Consider the following 19,049-nt stretch of genomic DNA (forward strand, 5'->3'; position numbering starts at 1 on the left):
GATCGGTAAAATATGATCATCACCCAAGGTACATACTAGTTTTTAGTTTATCATCGTTCCTACAATGACAACAGACTATGGATATTCAGAATAGTATTTTTATATACTCAAGGTTTTACTCCTCAGATCATGCATCTGACAAACATGAACAAACGCCTATTCTTGGACACTCTATTAAGTTGATTTGCACACGTAAACAACAGAATAATGAAATGCCTTTTATTATTGATAAAATGTGAGAAACAATTTCTCGGGACTAAGGAATACATCAACAATCTTTCACTTGCACTAGTCTCGACTATGCACAGACCTAATTCCTTTAGATCTAATATGACACTCATATTGGATCCGCGACATTATATTCAGATATAATGAGAGTATGTTTCATCACTAATATTAAATTTTAATCATTATAAATATTTCTAATAAGTGTATTTTTAATCATTCATATTTTTAATCATTATAAATATTTTATTTTTCATCGTTATAAACACTTTTAATGAGCATTTTTTTAATCATTATAAATACTTCTCGTGAGTGTATTTTTTTTAATCATTATCCATAGCTTTTAATAATAAGCAAAATTATTCCACTTTTTAATACTTTTAGTAAGAAGGACTTACCTAGGGAAAAATTTTCGCTTATTAAAGACTTTAATAGGTGGAATTAGATTTTTAATGATGGTTCATTAAATCCCTTTTTTCTTATAGTGAATCAACTACTATATTTATCCAATGTGTCATATTGGTCATGTTTGGTAAAAAAAGAGGTTTGGATTAAAATTAGAGGTTTTGACAGAGCATCTCCAATAAAAGTCTCTTGAAGATGCTCTTATTGTTCTATCTCTTTTAAATGATATTTTTATCCCTAACTGCCACTTTTTACTCAAATAAATGTTATTTTGTTCTTTTACTAAAAATAAATTAATGACATGATAAACATATTCATTTAGCTACATGCTAGTGGTAAATGTAAATTAATAATCTAAATTTACCATTATGTTTTTGAAAATTATGTTTCTATTCAAAATTATATGGATTAAAATTCACTAATGAATATTATTGGAAACTTTGAGAAGAATATAAAAATATTAGGTTTTTATGTTAGTAAAATGTTTAATTATAAATTAATTGGTATATATTAGAAATTCTATTATATAATATCCAATATACTATTAGCAATGTAAGTTTAAAGCTCTTTGATCCAACATTTAGGATCATAGATGAAGATCTCATTTTTATTAGTAAAAACCTGTATATTTTAGATGTGACCCAGCTAATCAATTTTTTTAATTAACCACTGCTTGTTGATAATAGTCAATTCCTTTTGTTTTCTTTTGTTTTTTTTGCTGGCAACAACCAATTGAATTATGTGTTGTTTGTTGTAATTTCTTTGAACAGCGCATTTTTAAATAAATATATTGAGAATCAGGTGCAAACTGTAATAAAATTATAAATTAACAATTATCATTTCTATGAGGACGGAGATTCCATGTTTTATGAGGACAAAGATTTTATGTTACTCCTGGGGACTTATATAGAGGGGAATGAGGCGAGAACTCCCTAAAACCTTTAATTGAAATGCTTTTAATTCGTCTCCGTAAGTATTAGGTGACAAAATATAGAATATATCCTATCTGATATTGCCTCATTGCTACCTCTACCCCTCCTTCCCTCCCTCCTTTATTGGAAGAGTGAAATACATTTAACAATCAAAACTATATAATTTAATATGTCTCTTCTTTAAGCGAAATAAAAATATGCCAAAAATTGTAGTACAATTTTGTTCACTTTTACGATAAGGTTTCTTTGTCATCGTTGTCTTTAGAATTGGTGTCCTCTCCTCTCCATTTTCTTATCCTATCTTCAGCGATTGAAGCCTGCATTTCACAAAAATCAATATATATATATAATGGTTTAATTTATTTTTAAAGAATAAATTCAATAATTCATGGTTAAATTGGTTAAATAAAGAAATAAGCATCAATGGAAAAGCTCAATTTTGCTCTTATTATATAAATGACTTAATTTTGGCACCATGATAGAATTTCTAACTTACTTTTATTTTTCCTAAGAATTTCATCGCTAATTTGTATCGTGTTTACTTAAAAAAATTTTAAATTAAACTTTTTTATGGTAAGTTTGAAACTTCACAAAATCGGATTATTTTGTACAGTAAAGATAAAAATTAAAATTTTTTCTGAATAATCTTAATCTTAAGTGAAAATTTGATTGTTATCACTAAAATAAAGAATTCAATCATTTAAAAAAATTTAAAGAAAATACAAAACAGTTTACCTCCTTATTCCAATTTGTTTGATATATCATGTAAGTAAGAGCAATCGTCTGCACTACAGTTCCCGATATCATTCCTAACCAAATCCCCTACAGAAATAGGATTGAATGTTAGGATATTATCCAAAAAATATTTCTTATTTAAGAATATGATTAATCAGAAAATATAATGAAATTTTCCTGAAAATTATAATGGATTAAAAAAGATTGGAAAAAAAAAGTTATAGAAAAAAAAAATATACCTTGATACCAAGATCAACTTTGTAACCCAGTATGAGCCCTAAAGGAACTCCAAAAATATAGTAACAAGCTATGTTTACATAAGCCACAGCTACTTGCCATCCCGCACCAATTGCCATACCTTAAATAAATAAATATATAAATAAAATCAAAATTTTAAATTATATATAAATAAAAATACCGGTAAATCACACTTTTGAAAGGTCATCATATATAAAAACCTAAAAATTGAGGAGCCATTATAGTAAAACCTCGGAACTATCATGTTTCTTTAGTAAAGAAATGTGATGCACAATATTTCACATGGCCAACCGTATTTGGTCAGTCATCATTTCGACTCTTATATAATATATTTTACGCTTACTTCTTTATATAATCCATGAACTTCAAAACCAAAAAAAAAAAGCACCCTAAACTTTGCATTTACTTTTTTTATGGCGTTATATCGCTGAACTTTGCTTTACTTTTTTTTATCGTCTTATACCGTCGGTCAAAGTGACTACTCCAATAGCATATAACGACGATTATCATGGATATTATATTCGTAGTTAAAAGTAAAGAAGTGAAAATTTACCAGAAAGAACAGGTTGAATATTGTTAATGATAATGCAAGCAGCAAGAAGTGGTGTGAGTTGGTCCACTAGATCTTTAACTTGAGAATCACTTGAGAACAGAGATGGATATATGTGTCTTGTCAGGATTAGAATTATTGAAAGCATCACCCCGATAATAAATGATGATAAAACTGCCACTAATAATGACAATTTTGCTGCTCTTGGGTGACCTGCTCCAAGTTCATTTGATACTCTTACACTGCATGATTATTTAGTTGTGAACATTTAAAACGGTTAGAAGAACATTATTCTCATTTCATCTATATCTAAAACTGTATTCAAAATAAAGTTTTTACAACTTGCGTTACGATATTCTAAACAAACCTTATAGCTATATTTATTCCGAAAGCCACCATGAGTGTCCACCCCAAAATGTTCATGCTGCATATTTTAAACAATATAATTAATTTGCTTGTCATCAATAATCAGTATTAGGTGGACTTAACCCTGTGTTTTTTTATTAATATATACGTTAGGTTGGTAATTAAATCCTGATTTCCAATATTAAAAAGTATTAGGTGAATTTAAACCCTGTCGTTTTTGGACTCAGCACGAGACTGATCAAGTACAGATCATTAAAATTACAGAGCACGTGATTTGTGATATATAATAATAAGTGAATGTATTTTTCTATTTTGACTTGATACTATTTTTATTTGGATATCAAAATCCAACAGTGAGATTTTCTATTATTTTAAAAACTGACAGCAAATTATTAAAGGTATTTGTTTTATTTTTTGGGTAGTGTTTAACATTTTACTCTAAATCACATGACGTATAATATTTGGTTAGGTTTATGTAACAGTATTATTTAGCATTTTTCATAGAAACAGCATTTTTTTAAGCTTTTCATGAATAACTATTTGTATTTATTTGATATTGACAAAACTTTTTATTTCTCTTTTTACTTCGTCTAATAAATAATTATTTTTAAATTTAATTTAGTTATTTAGATTATTTTTATTAATTTATGTATTATAATTTTTATTTTTTATAATTATTTATTGATTATGTCATATTAAACATCTAGATAAATAATTTATTAGACCTTACATTTTTATTTAATACATTATTTAGTCCTCATATTTTAATAATACACTATTTAGTTCTTAATTTTTATCTTATTCAACAGTTTAGTCTTTCACATATTTGAATTATTAAACAGTTTAATTCATCTTTAAAGAACTAAACTATTGAATAGAACAAAAGTTAAGGACTAAATAGTGTATTATTAATGTACGAGGACTAAATAGTGTGTTAGGTAAAAATATATGGACTAATAAATTATTTACCCTAGACAACAGTAATAGCACACAGTCTTGATCACATGCACCTGCAACAATCACAATTTTACCAAAAGCTAATAATCAATCAGTCAATAATAGACGGCTAATAATCAATCAGTCAATAATAAACAGCTAATAACTTCTTGCAACCGTAAACATCAACTGCAATTGTAAGGACTATTTAGCTAACACTAAACCAAATATCTCAATATTAGATAGCGTTTTTAATTGGGAAAATTACAAATTTGGGTCAAATGGGAAGCCCATTTACATATTAAACCCATTTACTAATTCTACTACATATCTAGACTGATTTTGTGTGACTTTCCAAAAATACCCCCAATATTTACGCGGAGCTCGCCCCATCCCGTCTAACTTCGCATATTCACCCATATGCGAAGCCTGCGAAGTTAATGTTTTGATTTACTTAATGAATTTAGTTCGCATATGCGAAGCTGAAGTTTGTTTTGCTTTATGAATTTAGTTCGCATATGCGAATGCTGGATATGATTTGAAGCTAATACGCGAAGTGGTATATAACAAAAATTGGCAAACAACAACGGATTCGAACATTAAAATCATAACATTATCAAAATTTACAACAAGATTGCCACAATAACAACATTCAAATCATAACATTATCAAAATTTACAACAAGATTGCCACAATGAACTCTACTAACTAATAATTTCAAAGTGAAAGTAACTAATCCGGTACCAAGATTACGCATCCGCTTCAAAATTGGCACCGGATTAAGTTAGGTCCACTTTGAAGATTGGCACCATGGAATGGACGTGTCCCATGGTGCACCCCGAGATTGACACAACCTCTCCTAACGAATCATTTCAGGAGTGAATGTGTCAATCTTGGGGAAGTTCATCCCTATACAGGAAGGAAAATCATCTTCCCTGCAGCCCAGTACGCCGCCTTCCAGAAAGGGATGTTACGTATTCAACCATCTACAGAAAAAATTAACCGTGTTAGTTATGAAAAAGGACGATTTTGGCTTCGCGAAATGAAAATTAGCGAAGCATGTGAATGTAAATGTGCAGGGGAAGAGGTGATTTTACTTCGCATATCGATTTTTTCGCGAAGTCTGCGAGGTCTGAAATGTGACTATCTACGTCGCATATCGATGCTTTCGCGAAGTCTGCGAGGTCTGAAACGTGAGGATCTATTCGCAGACTTCGCGAACTAATAGATTCGCGAGGTAGATCCATACGTTTCAGACTCTTTCTCTTCGCAGAACGTCGCGAAATCATCAATACACGAAGTAGATCATCACTTTCCAGGCTCGTTCTCTTCGCAAAGCTTAGCGAAACCATCGATTGCGAAGTGAATTCATGAAAAAACGCAGAAATAAAAACAGATACTTACATTTTTCGCCCCTTTCACCCCCAAAAGCGACAATAACAATATGATAACATGGGAAGAACGAAGGAAATAACGTAGAAAAACCATTTCTTTGATGGTAACAAGAAGAAAGAAACCAAGCAACGAACAGGAAGATGAAAAACCATGGCTTCGTTTTCTAGGGTTCGGAAGTTGCAGAATCAATAGATGAAAAGAGGAAAACGAGAAATTCATTGTGATTTTGATGAAATGGTGCAGATTTCGTGCAATTTAAAGGAAGAAAGGAAGATCAAAAGTCTTGAAATCATTAATGCAGGAGCAACTTTTCGCATAACCAAGGAGATAGGGGGGAGCGGTGATTCGCGGAGATAGAGGGGAAGTGGGAAGGTCAGGGGTATTTTTGGAAAGTCACACAAAATCAGTCTAGATATGTAGTAGAATTAGTAAATGAGTTTAATATGTAAATAGGCTTCCCATTTGACCCAGATTTGTAATTTTCCCTTTTTAATTTCTATGTATATTAAAATTAGGCTTAATCCCTTCTTGTCCCTTAAACTTATCACTTAGCCCTTTTTTTTTCCAAGAAAAAGTTAATGTAATAATTAGGTTTTTTTTTTTCTATTCAAATCCTCTTAGGAGGTGTTTGGTTTGTAATATTTATAATAGGGAATGGGAATGATCAAAGTTAATTACCTTTGTTAATGTTTGGTTTTACCATTTTAATATAGGAATGGGAATGACATTCACCCCACTATGGGAATCAACCATTCCCTCCTCTTTTCCTTTAATCAAATATGATTCCCATTCCCTTATCCAATTTAATTTTTTTTTTTTTAAAAAGAAAAAAAAAAGCAGCACACGTTTTGCAACTGCTTGGTACAACATAGAAAAAATAAAACGTACCCATGTATATAGTAATGGATTGGTTATTGGTTTCATATTTATTTATATAATAGTAGAATATAGTATTATGTATAATATGTTGGTCCTTTAGATAATTTATATATACTATAATATAGTATATTATTTATAATTAATTTTTTTCTGTAGCTTTATTTATATTTTATTTATTAAAATTTAAGAAATTTTGATTTTGTTCAATTTCGATTTCCATTTTGATTCAATTCCGGAATTTGAACCAAACACTCTTAAAAATAATCGGATTCTGATTCCGAATTAAACCAAACAAAATTGTTGAAATACAAGTATTGCAAGATGAAGTTCCATCCTAAGGTACTATAGACACTATGCTTCGTCATCATAATTAGTTAGAGGTTGTTGTAAATAGGTTATGAGTTGTTAGTGCATTAGTTAACTTTACCTTTTGTATATAAATACCTAAAGTGTACCTATTTTACCTTTAATCTGAATATATGAGAATATCAGATATTTCCTTTTCTAACCTAACATGGTATCAGAGCCATGGTTACTAGAAGGAAGAAGAAAGCTCAAAATCCACAGTTAGTAGTGGAATCAAGTCCCTTGAATGTTAATACAGATTTTAATTTCACGGACACAGATTTTGAAGAAGAAACCAGAGCTTCAGATCTTGAAATTGAAAATCTAGATTCAAGAAAAGTGATCGACGACCTAGAAAGAGAAGTTGAAGAGGAATTCCACGAAATCGAAGAACCAGAGTCTGAAATGGCGTCAAATCCTCCTTTCTATTGTTCAAATACTGATAATCCAGGAGCAACGATTATCAGTCTGCAACTCAACAACAACAACTATTTTACCTGGAAGCATGCCATGGTAAGAGCCCTAACGGTGAAGAAAAAACTCAAGTTTGTTCAAGAAGATAACAGTCCTCCAGCAAAGAATACTACGGCATATGAGCAGTGGAAAGAGTAAGATTGTCTGGTAATACAATGGATCCTTAACACTATTCATAAAGATTTTGCAGAATCGTTCAATTTTGCAAGTTCAGCACAATCACTCTGGAAAGAACTAGAGCAAAGGTTTGGAGAAAATAACTCTCCAATGTTATTCCGTCTTAAAAGACAATTAGGATCCACAATCCAAGGTAATCTATCTGTTTGCTCATATTTTACTGCTTTGAAGAGAATTTGGGATGAGATAGATTTGTTGCGTCCTTTACCTGAGTGTCAATGTGGAGTAGCTGCTGAATGTGTTTGTAAGGCTTTCAAACGTCTAGTTGATTTGAAAGATGAAGATAGGTTAATGCAATTTCTTACTGGCTTACATGATGGATATGAGCATGTTATTAACCAAATCCTTTTAATGGATCCCTTGCCAACTGTGAATAAAGTTTTTTCAATGGCCTTAAAGATAGAGAAGCAGAAGGAATTAGCTATTGAACCACATTTGGAGATAGCCAATTACTCAAATACATCTTATAATACACATGAACGGGGCAAAGGCATTGATACAGAAAAAAAAAGACAAATTCTGTAATTACTGTAGGAAGGGAGGACATGTTAAAACTGAATGTTTTAAGCTAATAGGTTATCCAGATTGGTTCAAAGACCCTAAGAAAGGAGGCAGAGGCAGGGGAAGATCTGCTAATTCTGGCTCTAATTCTCAAAACAAGTCTGTTTCTAAAGCAAATATGGCAGCTAATGACCAATCTACACCATTAGAAGCTAGATCTGATGAAGAAGGGATTGAAGAACAACTCGTGTTGGAAATAGGTGCATGTATGTTTTTATATGCATAATAAATGAAGCATTTATTATCCAGGAGATGGAGGATTATGCTTTGAACCTAGTCAAGAATTTAAAAGGTTGTCTTGATCTCTACAACACATTAATTGAAGATGGAGATTACGAAGCATCACATTCTATTTTTAGGGTTCTTTGTTTCCTATAAATAGAGGCTCCATATTTCTGGAGAATTAAGAGAGGAGAGTTGTAAAAAGGGCTGTGAGTGTTTGCTTAGAAGTATTGCAGGAATTCTCACTCTGCACACCTGTGTAAATTGTGTGTGATCAAAACTAAGTAGGGTGTACTTGGGTTTTGGGTTGTGAGTGAGTGATTGAGTGTTGTAATACTTGTACTCCATTCTCCTATAATGCAAAGGGCTTCTTGCAGTAGCTCCAAGGATTAGCCACTGATTTGGTGGTGAACCTTGTAAAATTCTTGTGTTCTTTCTTGTTTGTTCATTTCTATATTCCGTGTTTATTTTCGCGTTTTGTCGTTGTGTCCTGGAAGAGGAATTTGGTATTGTGATCGTTTATTCTATAAATTCCTAACAACTCGATACTAAACAAATGGGCCATATGATACAGGAAGTGTACAAACTATTGAAGGGAAAAACAATACAATCTGCTGCTGCACCAGATTTTTCTGCTTTTGCAGGCTTCTCTGGTAATGCATCCTCCTCTAATCTCTTATTTGCATCTTATTGTACTTCTTGGATTATAGATAATGGTGCAACCAACCACATGAGTCCACATTTACCTTTATTCATAAAATTTCGAGTTGTCCCAAATAGAAAACCCGTATTGCTGCCTGATGGAAATAGCTAGGTTGTTGAACACATTGGTCAGGTTATTATAGCCACACAACTAGTACTGGATGATGTACTACATATCCCCTCTTTCAAACATAACCTTTTACCTGTTAGCCAACTCTTAAAACAGTCACAGATTATAGTGATCTTTTATCATGATTACTGTTATCTGCAGGATTTGAGAACTAATAAGGTCATTGCTGTGGGATGGGGAGCAGCTGGCTTATATCGATTGAGTGACAAGTCTTTTTCTATTTCTGAAATAAATTTAGCTTTACAAGCAAGAGACATAGGTACTCATGCTAGTTTTTCTGTAAAAGCTACACTTTCTAGTCCTGATCTGTGGCATATATGCCTAGGACATGTTTCAGATAAAGTTTTAGCACATATTCCAAATATCATTGTAAAACATACAAGTACTGAGTGTGAAGTTTGCCCAAGTGCAAAACAACACAGGCTGTCATTTCCAACTAGCACAATTACAACTACTTGTAAATTGCAACTGTTACATTTTGATCTTTGGGGACCTTATAAAATTCCTTCTCGTACTGGGGCCAATTATTTCTTAACTATTGTAGATGATTTTACAAGGTCTACTTGGGTTATTTTGCTACAACAAAAATCACAGGTACCAAATGCTGTCATTGTGTTCTGTACTATGGTTGAAAACCAGTTCAACAGTAGAATTAAAGTTGTCCGCAGTGACAACGGGACAGAGTTTCTGAATTTTAAATGTACTGTTTTTTTCAAGAAAGAGGACTTATTCATCAACAGACATGTGTTTATGCGCCTCAACAAAACGGAATTGTTGAGCGTAAACACCGACAATTATTGAATGTTGCAAGAGCTTTTTTATTCCAAGCAGGGTTAACAGCAGATTATTGGGGAGAAGTTATTTTACTTGCTGCAACAGTAATAAACGTCCTTCCTACGCCAGTTTTACAGTGGCAAACTCCTTTTGAAAGGTTACATGATAAACATCCTGTTTATGAACAGTTTCACTCTTTTGGATGTCTTTGTTTTTACACACATGTGCAACCACCTAAAGATAAACTAGACTCCAAAGCTCATAAAGCCATATATCTTGGGTTCTCCCCTAGTCAAAAAGGTTTTTTAGTTATGGATTTGCATACTCAAAAGACTCTTGTGTCTCGAGACGTCCACTTTCATGACAATGTTTTTCCTTTTGCCACACACTTAAACATTGATAAGAACACAAATGTGTTACCTGCTGATGTTTCTCTCCAAATTACAAAACCATCTCTTCCCACTCAAAATTCCCCATCTACTTCTTCTACCTTAATAACAACTTCACAAAACACAACATTACCTCCCTCTTCTCTACATCCCAGCCATATTCCCCTTAAAAGAGTCTCAAAAAACCCGAAGTGGTTGGACGATTTTGTTTGCTGCACTTTTTCTCCCAACACACATGAGATACCTGAAATTTCTATTTTTAGCCCTGATCATCTCACTTTGTTTCTAATGTCTCCAATGATAAAGAGCCAAAGGATTATCAGGAGGCTTGTACTGATCCGAGATGGGTTCAAGCCATGGATGTTGAACTTCTTGCTTTGGAACAGAATGCAACCTGGTCATGTGTTGATCTGCCACAAGGGAAAAGATGTATCCGTTCTAGATGGGTATATAAAATCAAGCGCAAGCCAAATGGAGAAGTGGAACGTTTTAAGGCTCGGTTTGTGGCAAAAGGGTATAATCAATTACAAGGTATTGATTACCATGAATCTTTCAGTCCGATTGCTAAAAATGTCACAGTTCGTCTAATGATTGTGATTGCTTCTGCTAAAGGGTGGCCTCTTCACCAAATAGATGTAAATAACGCCTATTTACATGGTTATTTGGAGGAAGATTTATATTTGGCACCACCAGACAGATATACTAAGTGTCCTGCTGGAAAAGTTTGTAAACTTGTCAAGTCTCTATACGGACTCAAACAGGCGGGTAGACAATGGCATAAGGAAATTTTACATAAGTTAATTGATTTTGGTTTTTCTCGGTCACACCAAAACAAGTTCAATTTTTCTAGTTATCTATGTTGATGACATTTTGATAACTAGTCCTCAAGAAATTCATGTTGCTGAAGTAAAAGAATATTTACATGGCTTGTTTACTATAAAAGATATGGGAGCTGTCAAGTATTTTTTGGGTATTGAAGTTACCAGGTCTGCTGATGGAACTCTTCTTTCACAGACTAAATATATCAAAGATATTCTATCAGATGCTGATTTAGATAATGCTAATCCAGTGGCTACTCCAATGTCTTATGGGATAGTTTTAACTGACCCAGGCGAATTGTTGTCGCAACCTGAAACTTACAGACGGATTGTTGGACGACTCCTTTATCTCGGGTTCACACGACCTGATGTCACTTATGCCAGTCAGCAATTAAGCCAGTATATGCAACATCCTGGCAAACACCATTTACAGGCAGCTCATCATGTTTTACGGTATCTAAAAGGCACCATTGATTGCAGTATTTTTTATCCTTTGCAAGACGATTTGCAAATCTCTGCCTATTGTGATGCGGACTGGGGTACGTGCAAAGCAACACGTCGATCCTTGACATGATATTGCGTGTTTTTGGGGCGTTCTCTCATCTCTTGGAAGACAAAAAAAACAAGATGTAGTGAGCAAGTCCTTTGCCGAGGCAGAATACCGAAGCATGTCCCAAACCAGTTGTGAGGTAAAATGGATTAATTTTTTGCTTGAAGAGTTTGGGTTTACCAGTCCTAAACCCATTCCCCTTTATTGTGACAATACTTCCGCCATCGCTATTGGCAAAAATCCCGTCTTCCATGAAAAAATAAAGCACGTGGAAATTGATTGCCATATCGTGCGTGATCATATCACATCAGGTTTTCTGATTACTCCTCATGTATATTCGTCATATTAGTTGGCAGATATCTTTACAAAGAGTTTAAGTCACAGTGCAATGTTGCCTTCCATAGTAAAAATGGGAATAGTTAAAGTAAGAATGCCTTCATCTTGTAGGGGGAGTGTTGAAATACAAGTATTGCGAGATGAAGTTCCATCCTAAGGTACTATAGACACTATGCTTAGTCATCATAATTAGTTAGAGGTTGTTGTAAATAGGTTATGAGTTGTTAGTGCATTAGTTAACTTTACTTTTTGTATATAAATACCTAAAGTGTACCTATTTTGCCTTTAATCTGAATATATGAGAATAGCAGATATTTCCTTTTCTTTAGTCATCCCAATTCTGATTCCGTAACATTCCGATTCCGATTCCAATTCCGATTCCGAAGTTTGAACCAAACACCCCCTTAGAGGACTCCTTCCATTTATGTTTTAGTCTTTGTTTTTTTTAGCTTCAGATTTACATATTCTTGTTAGTTTGAAGTCTATATACTTTCTCGATTTTCTTTTTCGTCAAATCTACACATGTTAGCTATATTTTTATCTTTTTATTCTTTTTTTCGGACTTAGCAAGAGCGGAAAATGTTCATCTTGTCCACAGATCTATCTGCGTAGTTGCAAAAAAAATGACTCAAATCCGAATGTCCGGAAGAGACTAAATGATGAAGAATGGATTATAGCTGTTTTTTAATGGGATTCGACTTACGAGTAGTATATGATTTCTATTTTTGTTGTATTTGTAACTTTTATGGTTTTTATTGCTCTTTGTGGTCTTTTATTGCTCTTTGAAGTCTATTTTTTTCCCATTTGTAGATCTTATACTGGTTGTAGCTTGTATGAGTGGAAGGTTTTATCGTAAAGTATTTGTACTTTGTGCTTTAATGGGATGTATGGCATTTTTATATATAAAAAAAATTAGGTATTTAATTAATGTAAAATATGTATATATAATGAGTATGAAAAAGAGGATCAGATTCACTCACCATATGGACAAAGCAGCCACTGAAACTTCAGCATTCTTTAAATATCCAGCAAAAAGTATTAACGCCATAAAGTACCATACTTCTAAGCTGCAAACATATTTTATTTATTCATTTTCAATTTATATAATTCTGACTGCTTAACTAACTAACATGTGAATATTTTTATATTAAAAGGAAAAAAAAACATGCGAATATGATGCCAGTCCAACTAATCAATTTAAAATATATAATAGTAATAATACTAAAAGAAACTAATTTAATGTTTTTTTCAATAAAAAACCATGCATGCATTAATTTTGATGTTATGTTGCACTATTATATTAAATAACTAATAAATTATTTATTACTTTATAAATTATGCATTATTTTATATAAATTATTTATTAATTTATATATAATTATTTTACTTTTTTACATATTATACTAATTAGTCTTTATATTTTTTATAAATAATTTTATAATTCTTTAATTTTAATTTTGTTTATGTCTAACTCTATAGTCAATATATGAGCTAAAGTCAATAATTGAATAAATTTTAGGATGACAAATTGCTCTTTACTAAAAAAACAAATAAATTATATTCATGGCCCTTCAACTATGAGTTATGTACTTTGACCACTTTAGTAGCATGTAACTTTATATTGTAAAGCTAAGAAAAACATATTTTTTTTTATAGAAATTGGGACTAAGAAAAACATATTCTAAACCATCTTAATTTTTGATTTTTTTTATTATTTTAAAGTCATTTATTAAAGTAGTATTGTTTAGGGAAAACAATACGAAAAATTATAATTTGAAAAATAAAAACGTGGTTCATAGAAAATATGGTTCTAAGCAAATTTAATGTGTTAATTTTTTCATTTTAAAATATTAATCTATTTTATGAACTATGTAATAATATTCTAAGACCCGTGCAATATATCTTCCACATTTAACTTATTTTTTTATAACCGAGTGATTAATTGATTATATTTTATATAAATTCAGGAGGTGAATATTTTATGCAAGTTAGAGGGTTATCAAAATACTTTAAAAGTTTAGAAAATCAAGTTTTTTAGATAAATTCAGGAAATAAATGATGTATTAAGCCGTAACAAAAAGAACTTTTTTAACAATAGGTGCCACATCATCACGATGAGCAAGTCCACATTACACATTATTAAAGTCAACTTAAAGACTAACTTTTTCAATTATAGTTATAATAATAATTATTTTGTTAACTATCTTTTTATGGATAAAAAATATAAAATGGATCGAACCACAAATTTATTTTTGTTTTCCAAAAAGGAAATTGACGGCGAGATAATGGATTTTCTACAAATATCTAAATAAGGTACCATCCGTCATTCTTGGAAAAAAAGGTTTGAGGAAGATTTTGTAAAATCAACTTTTATCAACCACCAGTCATGTGTGTGAATGACTGCTAGGTTTTTTTTTTAACGACCAGTCATTCACACACATGCAAAAAACTCCAGATCCTAATTAAAAAAATATCTAAAAGGAGAAAAAGGACAACTATTTAGTCATTGATTTGTTAAAATGACCGTATTGGATGTTTTTGCTTCTTAAAATCTTAATACCCCTTGTTAATTTATTCAAAAAAAAAAAAAAAAGGTTCCTAAATTTTTAAAATGTTCAATAGTCCTTTTAATTTATATTAAATGTTCAAATAGCCTTTTCAATTTGCATAAAATGTAATCGATTAATCACTAGATTGTAAAAAAAAAAAGGTTACTTGAGAAACGTGTGTTGCACGAATCTTAGAAAAGTAAAACAACCTTTTTAAAAGAAAACAACAAAGGTCGGAATATCCGATTCTAATATTAGAGAAGTTAAGTTTTACAGTTGATCAAATAAGAATTTCATTTTTAATATGTTTTAATATATTTTCTGAATTGGGTGGGGTGGGTTGAGAATTTTTCTTTCTCTTTAATGTAATATTCCTTTGTTTAATGTAAGTACATTGCGCATAACTTTTAAAATATATATATATATATATATATATATATATATATATATATATATATATTCTCTGAATTGTGTAATAACATTTTAAGATGTGGACAATACATTTTTCACATATAATTTATTTTTATTTTTTTGCAACCGAATGATTTATTGATTGCATTTTATGCAAATTGATGAGACTATCAGACACTTTAAAAATTGAAAGAGTCAATAAAGCTTTTTGGATAAATTCAGGAAACATTGTATTAAGCCCTAAGATCTTTAAATTAGAGAAGAGTTTTTTTCTTTTTTACCACAGAAAAATTTGAGTCGCCATAAAAATAAAAGTTTTTTTATATATATATTAAAAAAAAAAAGATAATGCAATTTAATTAAGTAAAATACTACAAAATCTATAACCAGGGTCTAAAAGGTCTACAATTTTATAGATATATAATTTCTTTTTAAAATATATTTCAGAATCAATTGACCCAAACATTCTTTCTAGCCACTGAGTCGTAGGTAAATTACACCCATGATCATTGAACTTTACCCATTTAACATTGTGGCCACTGAACTTCAATTTTTAACAGTATGATCACTGAACTTTACACTTTTTAACACTGGTGGCCATTCAACGTCTCAAAATGACCATTGACGGTCTCAAAATAAAATATTCAAAGAGTTAATGATATTTTAAGGAACATTAATTCTTAAAAAATTTCGTTTTGAGGTCATTTAAGTGTTGTTTGGTTAGGAAAGAGAGTGAATTTTAAAAGAAAGAAAGCTAAAAAAATGTGATTTTACAAAATAAAAATTGTGGTTTCATTATAAATATCGTTCTGAACAATTTTAATTCTTGAATATTTTCATTTTGAGGTCGTTAACTATCATTTTGAGGAGTTAGTTAAAGTTGAGTGGCCGCCAATATTAAAAGATATAAAATTTAATGGCTATACCGTTAATAATTTAAGTTCAGTGATTATAATATTAAAATAAATAAAGTTCAATGTTCATGGATGTAATTTACCCATAAATAATAGAATCAAATTATAACTTCGCTATAGTCAATTTTGACTACCCTAACCGCATTTAGGTCAATATCCAAAATACAAAATGACCAAATTTAACCTTTTCTCAGCTTAAAGTGCGAAATTTTTATTCTATCTTATCATAGTTTTTAGTGATAACCTACTTAAAACTTAGAGTAACTAATGATAACACTTTGCTCCTTCAAAAAAAAAAAAAAAAATAACACTTTACTTGAGTGGCTCCATGTAATAAAATAAGTGAGCCTGGCAATTATTTAAAAAATGGACCATCGTGATAATTCCCCTCCCTCCAATTTGGAGTATAAACAGTGTTCATATAGAATCTGATGACTAAATGAATTGTGGTCATTCATCGTTAGACCTAAACTGAAACTTTAGAATGCTTTGAATTTCTATTTCATGTTGTTGATCAACCTAGATCTAACAGTGAAGAACCACAATTCATTTAGTCATCAAGTTCCATATGAATAATACTGGAGTGTAAAGAAAATTAATCAAAATTAATTTTATCTGCTCTTAATTATTATACTTTTCCATTACAGCTCAAAACAAATTAGTTATGCTTATCCTCACCTACTACTTCCAAATATATCATCAAAACAATAGTTAAATAAGTGAAGAAAAATAATTCAAACTTTAGTAAGTAAAAAGGTAAAAGCGAGAAGGAAAACTCACCAAATCATAACAGCAGAGGCGAGAGACAACCGTACGAAACCCCACAGATTTTGAAAAGCTTTCATTGAAAATCCATTCCAAGCTCTACCACAGGTACCACTTGTAATGTAAATGAATTGACATATATCAATGAACCACCACGCTGCGTTTAATACCGCCGCAGCACCCGCCAATCCCCACCCCAGTTTCAGCATAAACAGCCAACTGAATATCACATGTAATACAAGCGCCGATCCTGCAATTGCCGCCATTACCATTATTTTGCTTTGTGACTGCAAGAATTTCGCCATCGGAAAGTTCATAGCGTAAGCAAATAACTGAGGTATCATGTATAGAGCGAATAATCCCGCCGCCGATGATATAGCTTCAGTTTGCCCGATTGCCTTCAAGATGTTTGTTGAAAAGACATAGAGAAGACAAAGAAACGAAGCTGTGGTACCGAGAATCACCCAAGATCTCTGCAAATAAACTCCTAACATGTCGATTTGACCTGCGCCAAATGCTTGCCCGCAGAGAGTTTCGAGCGCGCTTCCCATTCCAAGCTGTCGATCCATCGTTCAACATTAGTTTTTTCGTTTTTTTTTTAATCAATGGAAAATAGTTCAAATTAAATCGAGTTTTAGGGGTTTTTGATTGTACGTACCATGATACCAAACGTAAAGCCCGCGACGACCGAGTTCTCGACGGAGACGGCGGCGAGTTCTAGAGTTCCGACTTGGCCGGCGAAAGTTTGAGTGACGGCGCCGAGGGAGTATTGACAGATTCTGGTGAAGATCGATGGGCCAGCCAGGAACCATAGTTTCTTTGACTCTTTGGCGAATTCTCGAAAGAAATCACGAGGGCCGTTGATGGTGGGGATGTCATCGGCGCCGGCGACAAAGGTGGAGAAGGAATTTGAAGTGTTTACTGTAGGTGTGCGGTTTCCGTTTTGGTGTTCTCCTTCTTGAGAGAGAAGCGGTTGCCTCGAATCCTCCATGTGAACCTTGACTATTGCTCTTTGCTTCTAATATATATATAAATATATATGGTTTCAGGTACCATTAATATGCCAACCAACCAAGAATGAATAATATCATTTTTTAAACGTTTATCCAAAAAAGAAATATGTAAAAGGAGAAAAAGGACAACTATTTGGTCATTGATTTGTTAAAATGAGATATTGGACGTTTTTCCTTCTTAAAATCTTAATTCATCATTTGAATTTTTAATTTATCCAAACAAAACTTGGGTTTGGTGAATTTTCAAAGTGTTTCAATAGCTTTTTCAATTTGTATAAAATGTTTAGATAGTATTTTTAATTTGCGTAAAATGTAATTAATTAATTATTCAGTTGAGAAAGAAATAACTTACATGTCCCAAATAATTCAAGTCAAAATAATTTGACTTAGAGCTGCGCTTCTCTCTACACTCGTCTGAAGTCAATTGATAATAATTTGAAATTGGCTAATAGATAGGCCCATTTGTATCTCTAAATCTGCCAATCTCTCTCATAACTCTCTCATCTAATTTGCATTAACAATACAAGTGTATACCTTCAAGCAATCGCTCTTGTCGATCATTTATTTGCTCTAGACGTGTTATAAAACTGCTATAGAAGCCATTAAAGCACTCATGTATAGTCTCAAATGTGGTTCTTATCTCATGAATTCCAGTACTAGCACTTATATTAATATAAGTTGCAACAACAAAAGTTGAAGATTATGATGATGCTATTGAATTTCTATTAAGCCCTCCAATAGTAGTGTCTGGTGAATAAAAGTTTGAAAGAGTTTATTGCTTCCAAAAAGCTCATTTTAGGAGCTTTCTCAATTAGTTTATTGTTCATTTTGTCACACCCGACCTTAAACGACCTCAATCGGCATCGGGCGTGAAATAGAAAGATCATAATCAATACTTAGGAGTCTCCAATTTAACCAAATATCATTATATTACAATTGAAATACCAAAGTTCTAACCATAATTCTAACAATAAGCAGCCAACTTTCAAACCTCGCCTAACCGGTCGATAACCTTCTCTATATCATGTACTTTCTCACCTAAAAACATTAAAACATTTAAAAACGTGAGACAAAAATCTCAGTAAGAAACTATCAGCTATAAAAACCAACTTTACTTAACATAGCTACATATATACATTTATAAAGGGATTTAATCAAAACCTTATAAAATATACTCAAAACTTAAGTTTATAATATAATCATCAAAACCTTATAAAATATTCTCAAAACTTAAGTTC

General features: G+C 31.7%; 1 protein-coding gene across 1 annotated transcript; it reads right to left on the reverse strand.

Annotated features, from left to right (window-relative positions):
* Window positions 1–1,479: 1,479 nt before the first annotated feature.
* Window positions 1,480–17,819, reverse strand: LOC136231314 (protein DETOXIFICATION 29-like). Its single transcript, XM_066020660.1, has 8 exons — window positions 17,457–17,819; window positions 16,814–17,355; window positions 13,140–13,226; window positions 3,473–3,529; window positions 3,109–3,347; window positions 2,537–2,655; window positions 2,298–2,384; window positions 1,480–1,879 (listed from the first exon to the last, which is right to left on the reverse strand). Exons 1-8 carry the CDS (start codon window positions 17,787–17,789, stop codon window positions 1,793–1,795), a joined length of 1,551 nt encoding a protein of 516 aa, XP_065876732.1. The 5' UTR covers window positions 17,790–17,819; the 3' UTR covers window positions 1,480–1,792.
* Window positions 17,820–19,049: the final 1,230 nt, after the last annotated feature.

This window comes from Euphorbia lathyris, chromosome 5 (assembly GCF_963576675.1).
Source record: "Euphorbia lathyris chromosome 5, ddEupLath1.1, whole genome shotgun sequence".
Taxonomy (NCBI): Eukaryota; Viridiplantae; Streptophyta; class Magnoliopsida; order Malpighiales; family Euphorbiaceae; genus Euphorbia; species Euphorbia lathyris.

Excerpts from the sequence above, each read along its gene's own strand:
- LOC136231314 (XM_066020660.1), bottom strand. The coding sequence starts at position 17,789 with ATGGAGGATTCGAGGCAACCGCTTCTCTCTCAAGAAGGAGAACACCAA. Across the intron at positions 17,356-17,456 it reads GCTTTACGTTTGGTATCATG|CTTGGAATGGGAAGCGCGCT; the intron begins GTACGTACAATC and ends ATGGATCGACAG. Across the intron at positions 3,530-13,139 it reads GTGGCTGCTTTGTCCATATG|CATGAACATTTTGGGGTGGA; the intron begins GTGAGTGAATCT and ends TAAAATATGCAG.